The sequence below is a fragment of the Marmota marmota genome, unplaced genomic scaffold (genome assembly GCF_001458135.2).
Source record: "Marmota marmota marmota unplaced genomic scaffold, marMar, whole genome shotgun sequence".
Taxonomy (NCBI): Eukaryota; Metazoa; Chordata; class Mammalia; order Rodentia; family Sciuridae; genus Marmota; species Marmota marmota.
This window is the reverse complement of record NW_026000174.1, coordinates 57,449,086-57,472,583: the sequence shown is the minus strand read 5'-3', so window position 1 is coordinate 57,472,583 and position 23,498 is coordinate 57,449,086. Positions and strand designations below refer to the sequence as shown.

The window sequence follows — 23,498 nt, the reverse complement described above, 5'->3', positions numbered from 1 at the left end:
TAAGGATGAAGATTCTGGTGCCACCAAAGAAATACACCCCAAGGACTTGCAGCATGCACCCCACATGTTATTTGATAAAATGTCAACAATTATCTTGGGTGCTGTGACAGAAGGGAAACAAATGCCCATCAATGACAAGAAGTTGAGGAAGAAGTACATGGGTGTTTTCAACAGATTTCTCATGAAAATAGTCAGCATGATGAGGAGGAGTCCCAGAGGAATGACTGTTTAGAAGAACGAGAACACCCCAAAACAGACTTCTTCAACCTCTGGGGTCTGAAAAAGGCCATGGAAAATGAGTCCAGTTACATTGTCTAATTTTCCCATGGAATGGGTCCAGCAGGTCAACTTCTCAAACTAATTATACCAACTGGAAAAACAAACAAACAACAACAACAACAACAAAAAAAAAAAACAGAAAGACAATCAGCATTTATTTCTAACTCAGAATAAGTGAATGATCATAGTAGTTAAAAATGGAACAATCAGTACTGACTACTGACTGGCATGCATCTCTAGACTAGTTAAAGTGCATCTATTCTGATCATTTTTCCTCTATAATATATCCAATTTATTCATGTTTTATGAGCAAACAAAGTCTACAGAAATAAATCACATCTAAATGTTAGCAAAATCACATATCTTATCAAGAGTTTATCTTTGATATTCATGTTAATATTATTTGTGTATAAAAATTCACTAAGTTCTCTTTCTATAAAAGATTAAATCACCATTCAGAAGAACTCTGAATATGGTGTTAACTGTATATATTAGTTTCCCTTACTTGGATCCTAGAAATGAACATGTCCACATGGTCACTTCTGAAAACTGCCTTGCCTGGTCACTATAGGTGAGCTCCCGACCCCCTAGGCAGAAACACCAAGCAAAGTTTGCTGACATAATGACTTCAGAAAATATCTACTTTGGTGAGGGAATTGGGGCCAGCTAGTTGGAGCCATTTTCAGTAGTAGAATTCAGTTTCAAAGCTTCTTGCCAAAAAGACATTGGCTGCTGGAATTATCACTGGGGAATTTATAAACAACAGTGCCTGTTAGTGTGGAAATGGTTTGGCAGCAAACTTTCTGAATAATTAAAACATTGCATCAGGCTGGGAGACCAAGAATCCATGTTGGAAGAAGCTGTTTACCTCAGATTGCCACAAACCTTGGGAAATTCTCTTTTCCCTTCCTCACTTCATAAGCCAGAGCAGGGGCTAGGGTTCTAAGTTACTGTCAATAGGGATGATCTAAAGAATACCTCATTATCATTTGGATAGCTCATGATCCCAAGAAATGACACCCTAAACAAACAGTTGGCACATAAAACCTTTATCAAACTCTAACATATCACAGTAGGTTTTTAAATATAGGATGAATGTTTTGAAGCAGATTCATTGCACTGGCTACAAGTCCCAGGGGGGACACCTACCTAATGGCAGGTAGCAGTAACATCACTATGCCAACCACCAGGAAGAGGAGTCCAAATCCGCCAGCCTACTGTTTCTCTGACTGCAATTTTTACCGATTAACTGGGTCTGGTGAGACAGAATACCCAAGAAAGAAGTTAATTAAAGAGACCTTACTAATCCCAGATGCCAGCAAGGGGCAATAAAGTCCCAGGATTCACAGCAAGCTGGTTGTAGAGGCTCAGGAAAGCTGTGCAAGGCAGATGGGATCTTACCTGTGTCTCTTATTAAACTGCAGCTGAGGGACCCCCAAAGTAGTCTTCTCTAGGTACTATACCACAGCAGATATTTACTTACCAGGATGAAAGTATTGAAAGACATTAAAAAAAAAAAAAAAGAACAAACCTGAGGTAATCTAGATATAAAGTCCTTAGCTCAAGATGTTCCATTTCAGCACATTCCAGTTATTCTGAGAACTGCAAGCAAGAAATATGTGTTCAAGATTGGGGGTTGTTGGATGGTCCAAAGCCACCCCTGAGACTATCCTGTAAATGTAAATCTTTTTTATTAGTAGCCTTTTTGAACTCTTCAATTTAAGGAATTTTTTTTCTTATAAGATAAAATAACTGAAAATAGTTTGCCATTAGATGCTGTTGGATTCATTTAGGACTCACGGTTCTGGAGTTCATTTTTACTGAGCTGACAAAAGATGAAATATCTCATTATTATTTTAAAAATAGGAGATAGGGGGCTGGGAATATAGCTCAGTTGGTAGAGTACTTGCCTAGCACTCACAAAGCCCTGGGAGATTTTATTTTATTTGGGTAGGTTGTGAGTCCACGTTATATTCAAAATAAAAGGAACTATAAGTTTTCATAAAATATCCCAAGATTCTTCATTATTATGCCTCTGCTAACGTCTGCAAGTCATCTATAATGTAGATATGGGAGCATAGATGATTTTTTTATATAAATCTATTTCTCATTTATAAACACCTACATATATCCTATTTAACTTTCTTGACCACATATTTTAACAATATTTAATAAAAAATAGGAAGTCTTTAGGCCTTAAGGAAAATATTTTCCTCAGGGTATCAGTCTATTTTAGTGTTCAAGACACTTTATTCTAAATATGATAGAATAAAATGACTAAGAATTGATACTTTGAAATTTACATTGAAAAATATTAGCTTAGGTTATTTTCTGGATGACATTATTTGCCTACTTTCCAATTAAAAAAATGACAAGAAAAAATAGAACATTTTCCTACTTAATTCTTTCTTTCAATGTGTAAGTTAATCAGTTCTCAAATATTCCAGCTCTCTTTTTTTGCCACATAAACTAGAGTGTACTTCTGGATCTCTGGTGGATAAAAATTATAGTATTTTACAAAATCAAATATTCAAGTAATCTACAACCCATGAATTGCCCTTGCAGAACATATGTTCAAAATTGTCCACCATATACTATTTATTGGAGTCAAATATTCATTGATAGGATAAGAAATAAACACATTTTGAAATAATAATATAACACAATACAGAATATCAATTAAAGCAGTGAAAATGAATCCAGAACTATATTCAAAAACAAATACAAACTTTAGTGATTTGTTTTTGAATAAAAATAAAAGTAATTGCTTAAAATCTGCGTATAGTATGCTAAATTATTTAAAATTCAAAACATGTAATTTTTAATACACATATGACAAATATATTTTATTTCTAAACATCAATATAAATACACATTTTAAAATTCATAATATTAATCAGTTTTGAGATAGTGGGCAGAATAAGGAAGGTATAAAAATAGGTGTAAATATTGGTAATATTTTAGTTCCTGGGATGGGTAGGTTATATTTTTATTTCACTTTAGTAAATTTATAAAGTATGGCTGGGGATATAATTCAGTTGGTAGAGTGCTTGGCTAGCATAAAAAAGGCCCTGGGGTCAATCCCTAGCATATATATATAAATTTATATACACAAATATAAATTTATATATACATATATAAATTTATATATACAAATTGTATTTTTTAAAAATAGTATTTGGAAATAGGTTAACTCTACAATTGAAATTGTATTAATAGAGTTAGTTCCTTCTGCTCTTTTTCCAAGTTGACTTCCTTCTTTGTTGCCTCCTTACTCTGAGTAAGATTGACAGAAGTGCTGGCTCTGCATTCTCAGAAATTCTAGTAGGAAAAATGTATGGTGTTTTTAGTGATTTAAAGAAAAATGTTGCCTTTTCTTTTCTTTTTTCTTTTATTTTTTTGGCAAAAGATACCTGAGCCAGTCATTAAAATCTGAAGAACATGTTTTCTGATCAAATATGCAAAAGCCATATTTTCACATTTGGGAAATGACCATGCCCCAATCTTATATTCAGAAAATGGAAAAGCTGTGGTTACTTGAAGAAAAATCAGCATTTTAGTTACTCAAAGATGAAAATCAGACACAGGTCAGATATAATCAAAGCTTACTATGACAGTTTTTCACAACCTCAATTTTGTATCCCCTGACACAGGCTAGATATGTCCATAGCAGTGTCTAGATATTGGGCATAAAATGGCAAATGTCCACCAAAGATTGAATGATATCTTTATTGATACTGTTTCCCACATTTTATCAGGAAAAGGACTGTGGCCTGCTCTAGGCACAGCCTGACCTCTTCAGTGTTTCATTTGATGTCTCCTAGTGCTGTTCACTATAACTTGTAAAATCACAATGGAAAGGAAGTCTGAAAAAGTACTTGATGTTTCCCAACACCTGACCTCACCTTTATCTGCTGTACACCTAAATAAGTGATCTAGTGTAATTCAAACTCTTCTACTTATTTCATGTAGAATCACATAGGTAATTTATCAGAAAAATGATTATAGAGTATTATTCAAGATCTTTCTATTGTTTTTAATTTATTTTATTTGTTTATTCACTTAACAATTGATTAAGTGCCTACTATGTGTTTGTAAGCATGTGTGTATGTACACACACATACACACACACATGCACACACTCTTTATTTTCAGTGTCGGCAATAGAAACCAGGGCCTCACACATGCTAGGCCTATTTCTTGTTACTTTTTAACCATGGTAGATATGGTAAAAAACAAAAATTATGAATCCTACTCAATAAGTGTTTAGATTATATAAAACTTTCTAAGATTCTTAGGGGAAAAATGGAATTATTTGCTCATTTCTAGTCCTTATGCAAAAAAAAAAGCTAGTTATTGATCATCTCAGCCAATATTTGTGTGACTGGGCTTTATAGACTAGGGCTTAGGAGTATAGGGAAAGAGGAAGTACTAAGGACAGAAATTGAGCAAATTGCATTCTGAAAAGTGAATTGAAAATATTTTTTTAAATGCTAAAACCAAAACAACAACAAAAATTTACAAGGTTACTACAGAGCTAGTGTAGTTTGTTTCATAGCATAGGGAAAGGCAACTTAGGGCAGTCATTTCTTGGTGACCCAATGACTCTTTAGTAATGGCAATCTTCTTTCTTTTTTCTGTGCTCTTCACTCTCTCCACCACCCATTTATACTTTTCTTCTTTTTCCTTGTGCCTCCCAGGTGCCTGATGAAGCTGACACCTTCTCACTCTTGTTTCCACCTGGTTACTGTGTATGAGGAGGGTTGGCATGATATTCTTGTAGGCTACATAGACAAACAAAAAAGTTAAATGTATCACCTCTGGGATGTTTAGGATTAGCAGAGAAAGAGAATCTTTAATGAATAGTGCTAAGGTGATGATAACTTACATCCTTATGTGTTAAAATATTCCCTTGGGGGGCTGGAAAGAATTTTTTAATAATCCTTAGGGAAAGCTGCTATGAAAAGAGGATAAACAGATAAGGCAAATGCAGAGTCCTCTACCAGATAAGGGAGAGATTATTTCCATGTTTGTGATCTCACAGATGAATCATTGCAGATTAATCCAAAGTATTTTAATAGATTACTTGTGAATTTGCTATTCTTATATCCTCTGAGAAAGGAACAGAAAAAAAGCCACAACATCTTAAAGGGTTATTGTTGTTAAAGAAAATAAATAGAATGAATATAATATTTGAAATAATGCAAACTTTTGAACTCCACAAATACTTTGTGAACCCAGGTATGTGAAAAGCTGTCCTTGTTATTTGGGAAGAAAAGGAGAACGTCTGTCTTTAAGTTTTTCACCCATTCTTGAGATGGCAGACTTTGGAAAAGTTCCAACACTTTCCATATAAGTTGGATGGGAAGGTAAATCTCACTGACAGCCATGGGTTCCAGAATCTTAGATTGTGCTTAATTAAAAACAGAGAAAATGCTAGTAGAAAATAGTGACCTAGTCAAAACTTCTGGAGAATGCCAACTTTTACATCTCCTAGAGACACTTGTGAGTAGAATAATGCATATTACAGTATATAATTACTATTTTTTGTATGTTTCTAAAATGATATAAAAATATAACTGGCAATTGACATATACCTGAGATTTAGTTTAAGAAGCTGAGTAATATTTTTCAGATAAAATTTGGATCAAACATGACAATGAAGAGTGTAAAAACTTCATTTTGACTTTATACAATGAAAATGAAAGATAACATGGATAGGGGTATTACTGAAAATATTTTGAATAGAAATCTTCTCTGTCACTAAATATTTTCCCATTTCCAATCTTCTCTTTCACTGTCTGTCCATTTGTGTCTTTAGTGTTCCACAATGTTCCTTCTTTTTGTCAAGGAAGGTTCAGAAAGAATAACAATTAAATACTAATTTTATAACAGTTGGGGAAACAGGATATAGAAAGTATAGGTAGTGAATATTGAATTTTATGACATCCTTTTGGTTTTCAGTGCAGGCATATCTGATGGACAGCAGGAGTCATGAGGCTCAATTACATACAGTGAGAAGCTCAAAGAAGGTCAATTATGCCATACTTCAAGCTTTTCAAGGTAAAGGAATTGAGACTGCCAGTTAATATTCTCAGGATAAGGCAACTTCCACAAAGAAAGTGAGAAGGATTCTTCCACAGACAAAAGTCTAGTGTAATTGACTTGGAAAGGTTGGTGGGTGTGGGGGGGTGTCCTTTAAGAGAGTCCTTACAGAAGCACTGTTTGTTGCTGAGGACTCTCTAAGGCAACCTAGGAGCACTGCAGGAGCCACTAGACACTAGATCCCACTCTCTTCTAGTCTTCACTTTGTCTTGGTTGCTTTTCTTTCTGCTCTTCTCCATTGCTTTGTGTTTTCACTCTTGCTTTGACCAATGTAGCCTTCCTAAGTTGCCTCATCTTGTTTGAAATGTTGAGGTATAAGTGTGGTAATTACAAGAAGATGTGCTACAATAATGGGTTCTCTTGCCTTTACCCATTGTAACCTATTTTTGTGTTTGATTCCTTTGGGAATCTGAAGAAAAGTGTTAACACTTCTCTGGAAAAAAAGACACTAACACAGGCCCAATCACACAGAGGTCATACACACAGCCATGCACAAACCATGGATCAGCAGCTGCAGTATACAAAAATGCCAGGGTTCTTTTTGTGCCCCTTATGAACCAGAGATTCATGTTTTTCTTTAAGAAATGCTTAAGAGAACCATTTCCATGGAGGCAGACTTTCATTGTCTTTGATGCAGCTTGGTGTTAATGCAGATCACACATAATTTATATATATTAATGATGGAGATAATTCCCCAACTTCTATAAAATCAATCTGACTATAAGTAAATAACAGAAAGATCAGTAAGAGTAGGGAAGGGAATAGGGAATGGGAGGGAGACAGGGGAAGATAAAATCCTAGGGACTGAATTAGAACAAATTATAATTCATGATTTTATAATTTTGTCATAGTGTATTCTATTATCAAGTATAACTAAAAAGAACCAATAAAAATTAAATTTAAAAAATTATTGTAATAGTAAAAAAATCAATATCAGTTTTGTTTTATTTTACAATCTTTTTCTAGCTTTATAAATAAAGAACATAATAGTCACTTTACTATATATGATACATAAAAGGCTCCAACAAACCAATCATGGTTTGTAATCTGAATGGTACCAAAATAACCAGATAAATACCATTTCATTTTAAGAGACAATGGAGGATGATTGATTTTTAAACAGTACTACTTACTAAACTACTACATTGTTTAAAGCATTGGGGCTTGGCTCTAGGAAGAATAAAATCCTGAGAATCCATAGTTTTCCAAGGTTCTAATCCATGAAGGAAAAGAAGAAAAAGAAGTTCACACATAATTGCATGTAAGCCTAGGGAGTAAAATTATAAGGTGAACTGTGAAGAAAGGCTTTCAAGAGCAACAGATCAATTTTATTTAAATTTCTTTCCTTTTTTTGTCAAAAGATAGTTATGGTATCTATAGAAGTTTACTTGGCAGCTGGGTCCTAACATTTTGAGACAATTGAAGTTACTGGAAATAGAAAAGCATTCTAGGAAGAAATGAGACCATTTTTTAAACTAATATTAAACATTTTAATGAAGACCCACAACTCACAATATGTTAGTAATCAGCATTTCTAATTATTAATTTATCTTAAAAAATATCTGGTGAACTGTATAAAAAGAAATAACCTTTTGTAAACTTGGACAATCTAATATGGTTGACAACAAACCAAAATTATACAGTTAAAGGAATGGCGAAAATGATAAACTATTGGAGACGAAAGATCCTTTCATATTTTCTGGCCTCCAATAACTACCATATATTTGAGTACAATTACTTCATGATAGATTTTTAAATGAATAAAAGAGAATGATCTTATTTCATTATGTAGCTGTCAAGACTTGTGGGGAAAAGTGCATGGAGTACTGCATACGTGACATATGTTAAGGGCATCTGAGTGGCAGGTCACTCCCCTTGTGCTAGGCGTGTGAGTGGACGCCTACCCCATAGGCACAGCTCTGGGTGTGAATCCATGTGTTGCAGTCCCTGTGCTTGCTCCACAGCCCACTCCTCGATTGGTCGCTGCAAGGACAGTTAGCAGACATTGTTTTGGCAGCTGCTTGTAATCTTCTTAGCTACTGCCTGAGTATATATACATGGTAACTACACAATAAAATCAGACCTGCTTCCTGCTTGGTCTCCAGAGGTCTTGATTAGAAACTCCGTAGCCACACTCTCCTTTACCCTGTTCTGTGGACCTCCTCGCTGTACAAGGGAGAGCCCACGCAAAGACTCTTCCTTGCAGTTTAAGATTCTTGACAAAGATCACACATTACAAAAATAATTTATTTCTGTTCTTGGCACCATAAAGTAGATAAGTTGATTAGACATTTTCTTAAATGTTTTAATTTGGAGGAAGAATGATATGTTTCAAACTAATTGAGGAAAAAAATATTTGCTACAGAAAAGAGAAAATGCATATATGAATGGAACTTTGAATCTATTACAATTGCAAGGTTCTGTGCTTATACCTGCTAATGGCTCTAAATATAATGTATTGAAGGAATGGACAGGACTGGGAAGATCACAATTGAACAGGAAAATGTTCCATAATGTATTTAAACACAGCACATTTCAGTGTATAGTGTGATTCTATGCAGAGTCCTTTGTGATAATGTCATCCTGACAAGTAAGATCTAGAAAAAGTGTAGCCTATGATGACATGTTTCATCATTTAAAAAATAAAATATTTTTTGGGGAAAGAACCTTAGTCGAATATGATCATAAATTTCCACAGGACAGAACATAAATTGAACAAAATAATCAGTTACTATCTGGTTGAGAAGGAGCTGTTTTTATGTAGAGGAAGAGACATAGCAGAAGGTACAAATATTGATGTAAAGTCCCTGTTGCTGTTCCTGCAGAGTGTCTATATCTCTCAGCCTTTGTAGTAACACTTGTGGTTCAATCCAGTATTTTCATGCCCTTCCTCATGTTGATTTCCCGTGTTTTCTACTAACAGTTACCCATCTGCCTCCAGAGCCTGATATTTCCCTCTTCCAAATGATTTTTCTTTCTTAGACATTATTTTCTCATCATGTTTTATTATGGACCTTCAATTTGTTTGTTTTTGTTAATTCAGAAGAAGGTACTAGACTCCTCAATCAATCTCTCTCTCTCTCTCTCTCTCTCTCTCTCTCTCTCTCTCTCTCTCTCTCTGTGTGAGTGTGTGTGTGTTTGTGTGTGAGAGACAGATTCCACTATTTGTGTTTGTGTGTGCATGCTCATGCATGTGGTAATCTCAGTTCTTATACTCTAAATCATTATTATGTATTTACTACTGGAATAGTGACAGAACTTCTCTAGGAAATTCACTGTCCTAAAACAATCTTTTAATCTTGGGATGATTCCCACTGGGATTATATTTATCATATATTTATGAAACATTGACAAATATCATTATCATTGACATAAGGAAGTTATCATTTGTTTCTCTATGTGGTAACGGAAAGCTATGGATTTCACTATCTGTAAAGCTGTGAATTCCAGCGTGATCTAGAGTGACATGTGTACATCACTTTTTTTTTTCTCAGATTCTGTGAATTTCAAGGTAAAATCCATTTCAAGGTGTTCATCATTAAGCACAGAATGTATACTTTAATTCTGCTGTGGTAAGGTTTGCACAGTAGTAGATTCCAGTTGACAAGAGTTTTAGCTTGTGTCTTATTTCAAGACAAAGAAAACATAAAAAGTAATGTGTAGTGGGTGCAGTCTAGATACCTCCCCAGATACACTCCAGTATGACTTCTGGACATTCATGCAATACAGAGATCCATATCTATTGTTATCACTGCTCCTGAAGACAAAGATTTAACTCTAAATCAATTTCAGGTTTTTAATAAAGATGCAAAGAAGACTGAATGTAAAATATCATCACATTCTTTGTTTGGAGTCTGTGTTACAATGGGAAAAGATTAGGAATCTGAGGACTCAAATAGGAACAATTGTGTGGAGAAAAATGAGAACCATGCTCTCATAAATTGACTTGCACCCTTAAAGTTATCACAAGTAGCTTCCTCTCACTTGACAGAGAAAAGTCTTACCTTGCCCAACCACCATGCTAGTACCTAACTGGAAAATCTTTTTCATGGAATGATAGCTATTTATTTTCCTTGGGAGCATTCTCACATGCCCGTTATTGACTCTAAAAAAGGCAAAGTTCCAGGAAGGTCCAAGAAAGAGAGCACCATCTTGTTCTAGGAAAATTATATAAATGAGAAATTTGAAGATTTTGATAATATGTGTAAATTTGAACCATGGTAACACTTCACTATGTGAATAGATATTGAGGGTAAATAAAACCATGATTATATATGGTCCATTTAACTAATTGAGGTTAAACTCCTATTATAAAGGTAGGTAATTAAAAACCTTAATTTCACTTTTGCCATGAAAATTCAAGTATTCGCAGCTGAGGGAAGATTTAGAAGACTGTCTATGACCAATAACAGTAGCCCTCAACAAAATGAAGTGCAGGTGCGAGAAGTTCTTTACTATAGTATTATGAAAGTATTAGAAGTCTCAAAGTGATGAGAAGGTTAGAATCTATGACCAGAGAATGCCCTATTGTTTGTGTTTTTGATGACAGCACAGAAGACACTTCCTTCAATAATGCAACAAAAATTTACTGGTGAAGAGAGTATAAACATTTATGAGACCCTTGGTAATAGATATAGATAAAAGTGCTTCCTTAAAACTGTGCTTCTAGGTAATTGTAGTGATGGGATTCTAGACTAGAAGGAAGCAACAGGTAATATCTGTTGGAGGTAAACTTTATACAATTATCATGACAGCAAGACAAAAGTATGATCAATCATGTGCTTTTTCCCAAGTGTCTCTGTCAGAAAGAGAAATAGCTCCTGAGGTTTCTAAGGTAAACTTGGGTGGTAAGAAAACATATGAATGGACATGCAACTGGTATCTTGAAGACATTATTTAATGATAATGATAGATGGTGAAAACAGTAATATCAACAACTGCAATACAAAATTGTGATCTCTGAACCATCTTTAGAGTTAAGTGGATTTTAAAACCTAAGATCCAGTGATTGAATGTGGATCCTCTTGAGGTAGGATCACTACACTGAGCATAAAAATATTCTTTGCATATTTTCCACAATGGACCTCTTATGCCAATTCAATTAATATAATAAGGAAAAGGGGATATCAAGATTTATCAGGGATTATTATATGGGTACAGAACTAATAGTGATACAAAAAGACTTAAAATACTATTAGGTTCTCCATGTTATAGTAAGAGAATGTGGAAGTCAAGTGATAGAGATATATGCTAAGCATATTACATCTGACTCAACTAAGTGTAACTTAATTTACTTTTCTGATCTCTAAATTAAATTATAAATTTGTACATGTTTATGAATTCCTGTACTGTGGAATAATACCTCTATATTAAGAAGGAACAAGTGGAAGTTCCTGAAACGTTCTATAAATCAGAAGCAATGTGTCACACTGACAGATATTGCAGAGAGTATTACCAGTATCAAATGTAGCTAAGGTAGAAGAAATGGTCTCTGTCATACATTTCTTTTATTAATCTGTCTTTTTCCTGAAAAATTCAAATACATTACAGAGGAAGAAGTGGGAGCTCCAGCCATAACTTCTTAACCTGGTTCTTTTACATTTGCTATGAACACCTAGATTTTGATACTAGGTGAATGCATAGTTCTTCATCTTCTTAAATAAGAACAAACTCAGTTGACTTTACACATCAAGTAGCAACAATACTGACTGATGACTGATTGACGTGGAATGCCAGGAGGCTTTGCAAATTGAACTACCTGTTATAAAAAGGATATTACAAAATCAACAAGTCATAAATTTTGGAGGATGAACTAACCAAAACTGGTAAGAACTGGACCTCAGGTAGTCAAAAATCAAGGGTATTTTATGAATGGTTCTGTACTTATGCCATCTGTCTCTGTTAAATCAATGTTAAATTCCTGAATAATAAACTTGTTTTCCCTTTATATTGAGAAAAAGTGCCTTGTATAATGGTTATCTGTTGACTCAGGGACAGTAGCAAATATGTGGGTTTGCTGACCAAGCGTCTGAAAGATATAAAGATCCAAAAAGGTGGTCTGGGAAAGAGTTATAACAGACCTATTGAAGCAGGCACCAACTAGAACCCAATACAAGAAAGTAGGATTTCAATATCCAGCTGATCAGGATAAATTTTGCTTTGATATGATCCAGACTAAGGATATATGATGACAGCATAAGAGAACATGAATAGAGGGTCTCTAGAATAAAGATACAAGCTATGTGTAGTCTCATTGTTGCAGGCTCCATATCAGAATCACTGGTCTGCCTTCTGCCACTTCTGAGGGTCTAACCTCCCAGTCATGCACATCTAGCACTCCAGATGAAATCAATCCCTAAATATTAGTCTTTCACCTGGCAATATATTGATTATATCAGACTCCTTGTACACAAGGTGGAAACAGTTTTTCCTGACTCTGATTGATAAACACCTTAGATATAGGTTTTCCTTCTTGACTTTACAGTGCCTTAATCTATAACAACATTTGTTGGCTTTTAAAGTAGCTGATACATTGATAAAATATCCCATAAGCATTGACAAGGACATGTTACTTATTTGTGTGCAAAAAAGATGTGAAAATATTCTCATGATATCAGAACTCAGTTATCTTACCAGGTAACATATTACCCATTAGAATCACCCTGACAGAACAGAGGAAAAACTTCTTAAGAGATCAGTTAAGGGACTAAATAGAAGTCAATTAGTGAAGAGTTAAAATTTGTTCTCAGAATTAAGTATGAAATTGAACACTGAATCAATAAGATGTGGGTCCCCATTTGTCTCACTCCTTCATCCTGAGATCCAAGAGTGTCAATGCTCCCAGGAATCCACATTCATGGTCTTAATTTTTACTAGTATAGGCTTGGGTTCTGGAAAGAACATTCCTGCCCAGGACACAGTGCAAACAACTATAGTTGTGCTCTCATCCAAGCAAAGCATCAGGAATAGAAGTTGTGCTATTCTGGCTGAGGTACTTGATTCTGATCATTGTGAGCAGCCAGAGTTGCTACCTTAAATTAGAATCAGAATTGCTACATTCAAAACACAAGAGAATTCAGTGGATTTTTTTAACAACTGTACACACAATGGTAAATGTAAGTTTAGGTGAACAATTGCAGCAATAAGACAGTTAAGTGGCTGAACTCTTACAGATAAACTTTAGAGTAATCCCTCAAGGTTAACAACTCAAACAACTAAAGTGCTGGCCAGTGGTGAGAGAACCATCTATAAAGAATTATGCAAAAAGGAGATATTCCATATCAGTTATGGTTTGCAGAATTGCTGCAAAAATACAAAATGCATCTCACTTAATTTAGTATGTACAAAGTTTAATTTTATAAAAGTACATGGTAGACCATTGGGCTCTTTCCTCTCTGCTCCCAGGATTTCGGCAGCCAGAGCACTCCATGACTTTATAGATTTTCCAGGAGTATGCCCATGTCCTAAGGAGCAGGTTGAAGGACATATTTATCAGTACAAAATACATGATGAATCTACTACCTTTTAACCCACATATTTAGCCTCCCAAATGTACAAAACCTACACACACATTTTATGATTCCAAATATATATATATTTTTAATTTCACTATCTGTAAATAAACATTGAGAGCTTCTACTTTCAGGTGGGATGGCAGCACTAGAGGATGAAAAGTATGGACAACAGAAAATTGTCTTTAAATGAATGCAAGGAGGGATTGACAGGCTTTACCTTTGTGTTTGTAAAGCACTGTATTTTTCATAACATTTCATTTATGATTCAGAATCTGCAAGATTATGACTTTATAGTCCTAAGAAATATGTCACTATGTTTCATGGGCAAAAAAAACTGTCATCTGGGAGAAAAAAAATGGAATTTATATAGACATGGAAAACAAAATAATATTTCTAGGAATCAGGAAAATGTAAGTCTAAACTACATTGAGATTTCATGTCTCTCCAATCAGACTGGTAATCATCAAGAATATAAATTTTAAAAGTTGTGATAATGTGTGAGAGAAGTACTACCCACGTACTTTGTGATACTGATTGATAAACACCTTAGATAATAGGTTTTCCTTCTTGACATTACAGTGCCTTAATCTATACCAACATTTGTTGGCTTTTAAACTAGCTGATACATTGATAAAATATCCCATAAGCATTGACAAGGACATGTTACTTGCAGATTAGTACAACCACTGTGGAAAGCAAAAAAGAGATAACTCAAAAGAACCACCATATGATTCAGCTATCCCACTCCTTAGTATTTCTCCAAAATAACTAAAATCAGCATGCTATAGTGATAGAGCCACACCAACGTTTATAGCAGCACATGGAACCAGACCAAGTTTCCATAAATCAATAAATAGATTAGGAAAATGTGATACATTTACACAATAGGGATTTACTCAGCCATAAAGAAGAATGAAATTATGGTGTTTTCTAGTAATATGATGGAACTGAAGAATATCATGCTAAGTGCAAAAAGTCAAAAAGTCAAGGGTCAAATGTTTTCCTTTCAAACCAGGAAGCTAGACCAAAATAAGGTTATAAATGGGGGCAGGGCATAAAAACAGAAGGGAGATAAGTGCACCAGAAGAAGGGGAAGAGAGATGGGACAGGAAAAGACAGGAAGGTTGGAATCAAATTGTCCAAATCAGGCGACATACACAGTGAATTTTATACATACACACAGAGCACTAAATTAAAAAATCTATGAATAGACCAGTATAGTAGAGGAAGGGGAATAGAGGGATGAATTATTGGGGACTGAAGTGGAGCAAATTAAATTCCATGCTTGTATAATTATTCAAAATGAATCCCAATATAACTGTAATGCATGAATAACAACATAAACATAATAATTTATATTCTTTGTTACTTTGCCATCATCAAATAATTAAAACTATAAATATTTCTTATTAAATTATTTTGTAGTTGCTAATGAAATGTTGTTACTATTGAATTTATAATATGAATGAACAATATAATTTGAATAAAAATATATAACATATATCTTCAATTTAATACAATATTAAATATTAAATGAGAGTCTTAATTGTGCTTGACTATATAATACAATTAAAAATATAAACATGATTTTGAAATATTCAGCATATTATTTTATTATTGCTTTTTAAATTGCAAATCCACAGATATATATTACTGCATTGACTCTCTCTCATCCAGCGAGGAGGTCCACAGAACAGGGTAGAGGGGACTATGGCTGCAGAGTCACTAATCAAGACCTCCAAAGACCAAGCAGGAAGCAGGTCTGATTTTATTGAGCAGTTACCATGTATACATACTCAGGCAGTAGCTAAGCAGATTATAGGAAGCCACCAATGCAATTTCTGCTAACTGTTCTTGCAGTAACCAGCTGAGGAGTAGGCCATGGAGCAAGTGCAGGGACTGCAAATTGTGGCCTCAAGCCCAGAAATGTGCCTACAGGGTAAGCAGTTTGCCACTCACACGCCTAGCACAAGGGGAGTGGCCTGCCACTGCTATGTATGCAGTACTCCATGCACTTGTCCCCATGTACTATGAGTTTGCTTATAGATAAAGTGTGCTGGTACTTTCCAAGTTCATTGTAGTCTAAGTGAAGCATCTAAGCTGGGATCAGGTTTAAATCTACCAACTGCCTAGCCTTATAACATTATCTCCTTGGGTATCTTTCAAAATACTAATGGCTTTTAAAATTTTTATTTAATGTTTTAATTGGTGCTTTGTTGATATAAATAGAGGTAAAACACACTGTGGTATATTCATATATGTATATAGCACGATTTGGTCAGTTTCATTGTGTATCTATTTGCCCGCACCTCCTCTAGTTGCGCAACTTGGCTGTTGTGATTGATGCAGGTACATTGATGTGCTATACCACTATAGGATGCTTATTTTACTTCTTTGATAAATACCAAGGAGTAGGGTAGCTGGGTCATATGATGGTTCCACAGCTACTCTTTTGAAGAATCTCCATTGTGCTTTTTAGAGTGGTTGTAATAATTTTCATTCCCAAAAAGAATGAGTGAGTGTGGGGTCTGGGGTTATAGCTCAGAGGCAGAGAACTTGCCTTGCACAAGTGAGTCATTGGGTTTGATCCTTAGCACCACATATAAATAAATTAATTAATTAAATAAAGGTATTGTGTCCAACAACAACAACAAAAAATATATATAAATAAAAATGTGTGAGTGTATAATTTTCCCCACATCCTTGCTAACATTTAGCATTATTTGTATTTTTTTTATACAGGGAATCTAAGGGGCTATCAATCACTGAGCCACATCCCCAGCCCTATTTTGTATTTATTTAGTGACAGCATCTCACTGAATTGCTTAGTGCCTCACCATTGAATTCATGATCTTCCTGCCTCAGCCTCCCAAGCTGCTGGGCTTGCAGGCATGTGCCACCTTGCCCAGCCCATTATTTGTTTTCTTGATGACCTGATTGGAGTGAGATGAAATTACAAAGTAGTTTTGATTGGCATTTCCTTGATTTCCAGAAATATGGAAAAGTTTTCCATATATTTGTTCACCATTTATATTAGTCCTTTAAAAATTAATAATAAAATAGTCAACAATTAGCTATTTTTTGCATTTTATTACACATACATATCTGTGCCTGTTTTATACAATTCCTTTGTGGTAGGTACTGTACTCACTGTTTGACAAATGAAGAAACTAAGAACCAGAGAGATGTGAAACTTAATTAAGATTATGCAAAAATGAAGTGATAGGACATTTATTGGAAACCACATGATCTAACTAAAGCACACTCACTCACAATACTAACTTGCTTTCTTATAAAAAGCAATAGTTCCTTTTACTTTACAAAGGAACATAAACCTTATTTTCTTAAAAACTATTATCTATGAAACTAAGGAACTCAAAATAATGCTGAAAATCAGAGTTTTGTTTTTTTGTTGTTTGTTTTTGTTTTGTTTTTTTTAAGAGGCTATTGTGAAGCAGTGTGAACACTGGTGTTCTGACTCTCTCTGTCAAGATTCTGTCCAATGTAGATTTTATTAACAAACTTGTTGCTGCAGAGATGAAAAAAATCCAGTAATAAGAGACTTTAAGTAAGGTAGCATTTCTACATAGTGCACATAGGCCCCCGTTTCCTCACTGTACAGTTTGATCAATACTCTTCTTGAGGCTGGGATTGTGACTCAAGCGGTGGCAAGCTTGCCTGGCATGCGTGAGGCCCTGGTTTGATCCTCAGCACCATATACAAACAAAGATGTTGTGTCCAACGAAAATTAAAAAATAAATATTAAAAAAAATTCTCTCTCTCTCTCTCTCTCTCTCTTTAAAAAAAAATACTCTTCTTGGATCAGCTAGCTCAATGACATAGTGAAAATGTCCATTCTGAAGCTTATGAATGATACAAAGAAACATTTCATTGTCTTTCATGGATCTTTGGACAAATTAGCATTCAGCTGACCTAGTGGTGCTTGGCTGGGTTTATATCCAGACTTCATAGTAAGGCTGGTGTATTAAAGGTAGCTTTCCCACTTTTGCATAAATAAAAATATTATCTTTATCTGTGTGTCAGATCACCTTCACAACTGATCACCATACAAGAAGTAGAAGCATCAGAATAATGAGCCAACAAGGCATTCCCTCTTATAAACTGCAAAGACTTTAATTCTGGAGACCCTGACATGTCATAAATATTTTCATTTCTCAGTTGTTTAAATGAGAACACTATTGGCCTGTGGAGAAAGATGAAAGCTACATTTATATATTACAATTGTTTAGAAATTCATTTACACAAGTTTACACTACTCCAATGGATAGTTCTACAACCTCCAGTTAGAAGATAAAGGAATAAATGTTTTCAGTTTGTTACACTGATAACTAAATTAATTGTTCCATGCACAAAATGAAAAGGATTGGATTTTTTGTTTGTTTGTTTGTTGCTAATATTGAAAGAGACAACCAAAATTATAACTTACTATCTTGTCACAGGAAGGATGGAACACTACAGAAATCGCAATCAGTCTTATAATTGTATATCTTTGAAATATAATGCTTTTGTGCTTTAGGCTTTCATTAGAATTGGAGAGCCTCAGTTCTCATGAATCTTGGCCATGTCCTTCATAGTAATCAATAGGAGTCACCATGAGCTCTTTCAATTGTTACTGGCTCAGGAACTTTTGTAATCAAAAGTTTTGTACCTTTATGAAGCCACTGATGCAAATCTGAATAGTCTCATATGTTCCACTTCCTGGCAGAGACTCCTGGATCTAACAACTGCTGCCTTGGTAGGGACATTAAAAATTTAATATCATGAATATTCCCCAAACTCAAGAATATAATACCAAGGCATGTGAGAAAAATTAATGTGAATTAAATGAATCAAATTGATGACACATGTTTATTACATATTCTTCTAAATGTCATCAATTGTAGCCCCTTTGTGATGAACAGCAGAACTGTTAGGAGTATATTTACAAATAGACTCTTTGGTTTCTATTGGCTCACAGAGCTCTTATGCTTTACAAATTATTCCATTTGAAAGGTTGTGCATACATTAAACCATCACACATTTGCTTCTTGATGTTTTTCCTTTGCTCTTTTTTTTCAGTCAATTTCTCTGCTAAAACCAGATGATAAGAATATGAACAAGATCTCTTCAACATTTTTTTTTTGTTATTGACCAACAACAAAAATATAAGATAGGGTCTGCTGGGGGAAGAAAAATAGACAAAAATGATGGGAAATAAAATAAAAGGAATAAGGCAAGAGTTAACCTTAATGATTTAAACTTAAAAACTAAAGAAATTATAGCCCATACTACATTTCATCCCAGGTGTATATCATAAATGCATCTCATCTCATATATCCCTTAAGAAGAAAAGAAGTGAACCCCAAATAAACCAAATCTCACCTTTCCTTTCTAAGAGAATTTATTAAAGAGTAGACTAGTTCAACTTCAATCCACAAAAATGCATATTTTAATACATTTTAAATGAAATATATACTATTGTATGTATATATCAAGGGTAATTACTTGAAAGGACAATATGCAACCCTAGAATTACTTATGTTTGATGAATTGGTTTTTAATTAAGGTTAATAGTTCTAAATGTAAGAGTCAATTGAACTTAAAATGAAGCAAAGCCACTTTTACTTTTAAAAATAATTGTAAAGAATTCAGTACATGACATCTCTCTTTAGATATGTGATTTGGTTTTAATTATGGTGAAAGGTTTTGGGGAAAACTTTCCCAAAGATCATTACCATATTGCATCATTCCTTCTAGAATAACTTTATAAGCAGAGGAAAAACATTTCTTATCAAAGATATTGCAGATCAGATGATTTCATTAGGTTAAAAAACCTTTAAGAAGGAACACTGACTTTCTTACAGGCTTTGAGTTTAGGTGATCAGATGTTCTCTGGAACTGATTATTCACAAAGCAATTCCTCTGGTGTCACCCTTATTTCAATTTGAATCTGCACTCAAGTTATATCAGGAAGACACAGAAAAGTAAATACAAATGCAAGCTCTGGAAAATACGGTGAGATTCTTTTCTTCTATAACTAATATACTATTTGGTAACATGGGGAATTTGGTGCATTGGCTATATTTTAACATCTCTAATATAGTTGGAAGAAACTATTCTAAGGAGTTACAGAGAAATTAAATTTAGATGATAAATAATAAGGTACATCTGTGCACAAACAAGAGCTAGAATAGCAAAGATGTGAATAATACATTTCAATCATTTCAAAGGACAGTGAGACTTTATCACATTAGAAATGATCAGAAAGGGGAGAATGGATTACATTGAGATAGGTCTTAATTTCAGAAGATAGAACAGTTTTTCTAGGACTTTGTAGAATGAACAGAAGGGAACAGATACCAGGATAATGTATGAATGCTCATTTTCTTCTACAACAGAAGCAAGCAACATTATTCACAGCTGTTGAAAACTGCTATTATTTGAGTTATTGTAAAATTAAATGCTCTCTGTGGAGAGTACCACTCTTTTCTAAGTTAAGTAAGAAAAAAAATTAGGGAAAGGACCTGTGAAGCACAGGATGTGGCTGATTCTAAATCTGATTTGCAATACTGTTATTACTATTATTACCATAAGTGTTACTATTTGGTAATGCACAAAAGTAAGCAGACCTGTGATGACTATACTCTAGGATCTCTAGTACACAGATCTGATGAAACCTGTAGTTGTCAAAAAGCTGACAATGCCTGACACATTATTCCTGCAAAAGGCTACCTGAGAGCACAGAGTTATTAGCAGTAGGAAGCAACAAGCCAGAAAGATGTTAAGGGGATCAGATTGCAGGGGGACAATCTATAACTAGAAGAAACATTCATATCTGTGCCTTGAGTTAATAAAGAACCTTGAAGACTCCCAAATGAAAACTCCTCTGTATGTCTTTTCCACCAAAACATAAAAGTGACCTCACTAGTGTGTCTGAAATTCAAACATGGAAGGTTTATACACTTACATTAAACATCATGCATTTCCTAAACCCATAATAATAATCGCTAAAGGACAACCTCTTCCTGGAATGTTCTATTCACCCAAAATGGGAGAACTAAAATATTCTAGCATGAGATTTGAAAACTTGGAAGGACACATGAGGAATATTGTCACAAAAGAGCCACTCCTGCATTTTTGTTTTTTCCATATTTTTCAGTTTCAGGGAATTTCTTTTAGTTACTACACAAAAGTTGAGTAATAAATAAAGCCATAGTAAATCCTGGTAAGCCCTCAGACACTCCACATTGCAAGACCTTGAGCCCAAACAGAGTCCATAAATTCACACACAGATATCTGAAATGGAGCCTGCAGAAGTCACCCAATCTGGACACTTGGGTGTATGTAGTGAACAGATGTGGCTGTATTCAGAAGAAATCATGTGGACATGTTTGTATTTCTATCACCAAAGCACAGGAAACCTTGCCTCCAAACAAAGGGTTGCTTTAAATCTCATTGTGTGTCTTTTACAGAAAGAAAACTAACTAAATGTTTACCCAAAATGATATAAGTTAACCTTAGGAAAAGGTTAGGCATGTGAGAATCTTGGTTAGATGAGTTACTTCAGGAATTTGCTTTGTCTCTCTGTTCTCTGCTCCATCATGTGAAATGAATAACTCTGATATATATTATTGATGTAAATTATGAGAAAAGAAACACTAAAATTTATGTGTTCATGTCAATCTGCAGTCAGTACTCATTTTTCCATTTTTAACTGTGTGATCATTAATTTATCTTGAGTTAGAAATAACTGCTAATAGTCTTTCTGATGTCTTTCTTTCAGATATTTTAACTGTGTTGGTCACTTGGCCTACTTGATTCATTACATGGAAAAAATAAATAATGTAACTGAATTTATTTTCTGGGGCCTTTCTCAGAATCCAGATGTTGAAGAAGTCTGCTTTGTGGTGTTCTTATTCTTTTACGCAGTCGTTCTTCTGGGAAACCTCCTCATCATGCTGACCATTTTCATGGGGAACCTTCTGAAGACTCCCATGTATTTCTTCCTCAACTCCTTATCTTTTGTGGACATTTGTTTCTCTTCAGCTACAGCACCCAAGACGATTGTTGACCTGTTATCAAAGAACAAAACTATCTCATATGAGGGGTGCATATTGCAACTCTTTGGGGTGCATTTCTTTGGAAGCACTGAGATCTTCATTCTTATAGTAATGGCCTATGATCGTTATGTGGCCATCTGTAAACCCCTGCACTATATGACCATCATGGACAGGGAGAAGTGCAATAAAATGCTGCTGGGGACCTGGGTAGGTGGCCTCATCCACACTGTTATCCCCATATCTCTAGTAGTTCAGCTACCCTTCTGTGGACCCAATGAGATTGATCACTACTTCTGTGATGTCCGCCCTGTGCTCAAACTTGCCTGCACAGACACACATATTATCGGTGGAGTTGTGACAGCCAACAGTGGTACTGTCACTCTGGGGAGTTTTGTGGTCTTGCTCATCTCCTATACTACTATTCTGGTGTCTCTGAGGAAGCAGTCAGCAGAAGGAAGACGCAAAGCTCTGTCCACCTGTGGAGCCCACATTGCAGTGGTCATCATCTTTTTTGGTCCTTGTACTTTCACGTACATGCGCCCTGATGTTACATTTGCAGAAGATAAGATGGTGGCTGTATTTTACACCATTATCACTCCCATGCTAAATCCCATGATTTACACACTGAGAAATGCAGAAGTAAAGAATGCCATGAAAAAAATATGGATCAAGAAGATTTTCTGGAATACCAACAGCAAATAGTTGGAAATAATAATTTAAACTGGATGATCTTAAATGTGGTCAGCCTTACCTTAGTTAACTCACATCTTCAATGAATCAAATAATAACATCAAAGAATTTTCAGAAGTAACAAGTGAGAGAAATACATATTGCACAGATTTAAGGTATTCTTTACCATGATCATTATATTTATTATTTCATAATCAGATGATGTTCTAAATATCCAAAGACACAGGAGTCGGAATATGCACAGAATCTCAACATCATCAGAGTAAGTGTCATTGTTTTCTCCAACTGCTCTTTTTCTTTTATCATTTTCTCTAAGTGATTACAAAATTACTCTGAAATATATAAAATTATTTCTGGCATTTAAAACTATGGTACAGATTAAAGAATCAACAATGCACAGATTGGGTGAATGATAGAAGTCATAAAAATATCAAATCTTAGCTAATGAATTTTGATGTAAGTCTCACAAAACAGTGAAAACTCCGCCTAGTAAACTTGGAATGGTAGCAGAGTTGTCTTCAAAAAGAGATAAAATACAATTTTGAAAGGCAAAACAATGCTTTCATCTGTTAGTCTTGTGGAAAAGTCTTTGCCATTTTTAGGTTCAATTTTCTTTACATACATGCTACTGTCTCTGCCCCCCATCAACTGTACCATCTCACTAACTTGCTGCTTCTGACTCTAAACTTTGCTTGTCATCTGTACAAGCTATAACGTAACTACCTGCCAAACTCAAGAAAATGAATGAAAAAAAAAAAGCCACATATGAGAATCAGGCTACAGTGACTCAATCACAATGAAAATACAACCTAATTAAATGCTGGAAACCATGATTCCTATAATATTTGAA

The 23,498-nt window shown here is 34.7% G+C and overlaps 1 protein-coding gene across 1 annotated transcript; it reads left to right on the top strand.

Annotated features, from left to right (window-relative positions):
* Positions 1 to 21,724: 21,724 nt before the first annotated feature.
* LOC107158931 (olfactory receptor 4S2-like) lies at positions 21,725 to 22,660 on the top strand. The gene has a single exon (XM_015505452.1). The coding sequence runs from the start codon at positions 21,725 to 21,727 to the stop codon at positions 22,658 to 22,660; it is 936 nt and encodes a 311-aa protein (XP_015360938.1).
* Positions 22,661 to 23,498: the final 838 nt, after the last annotated feature.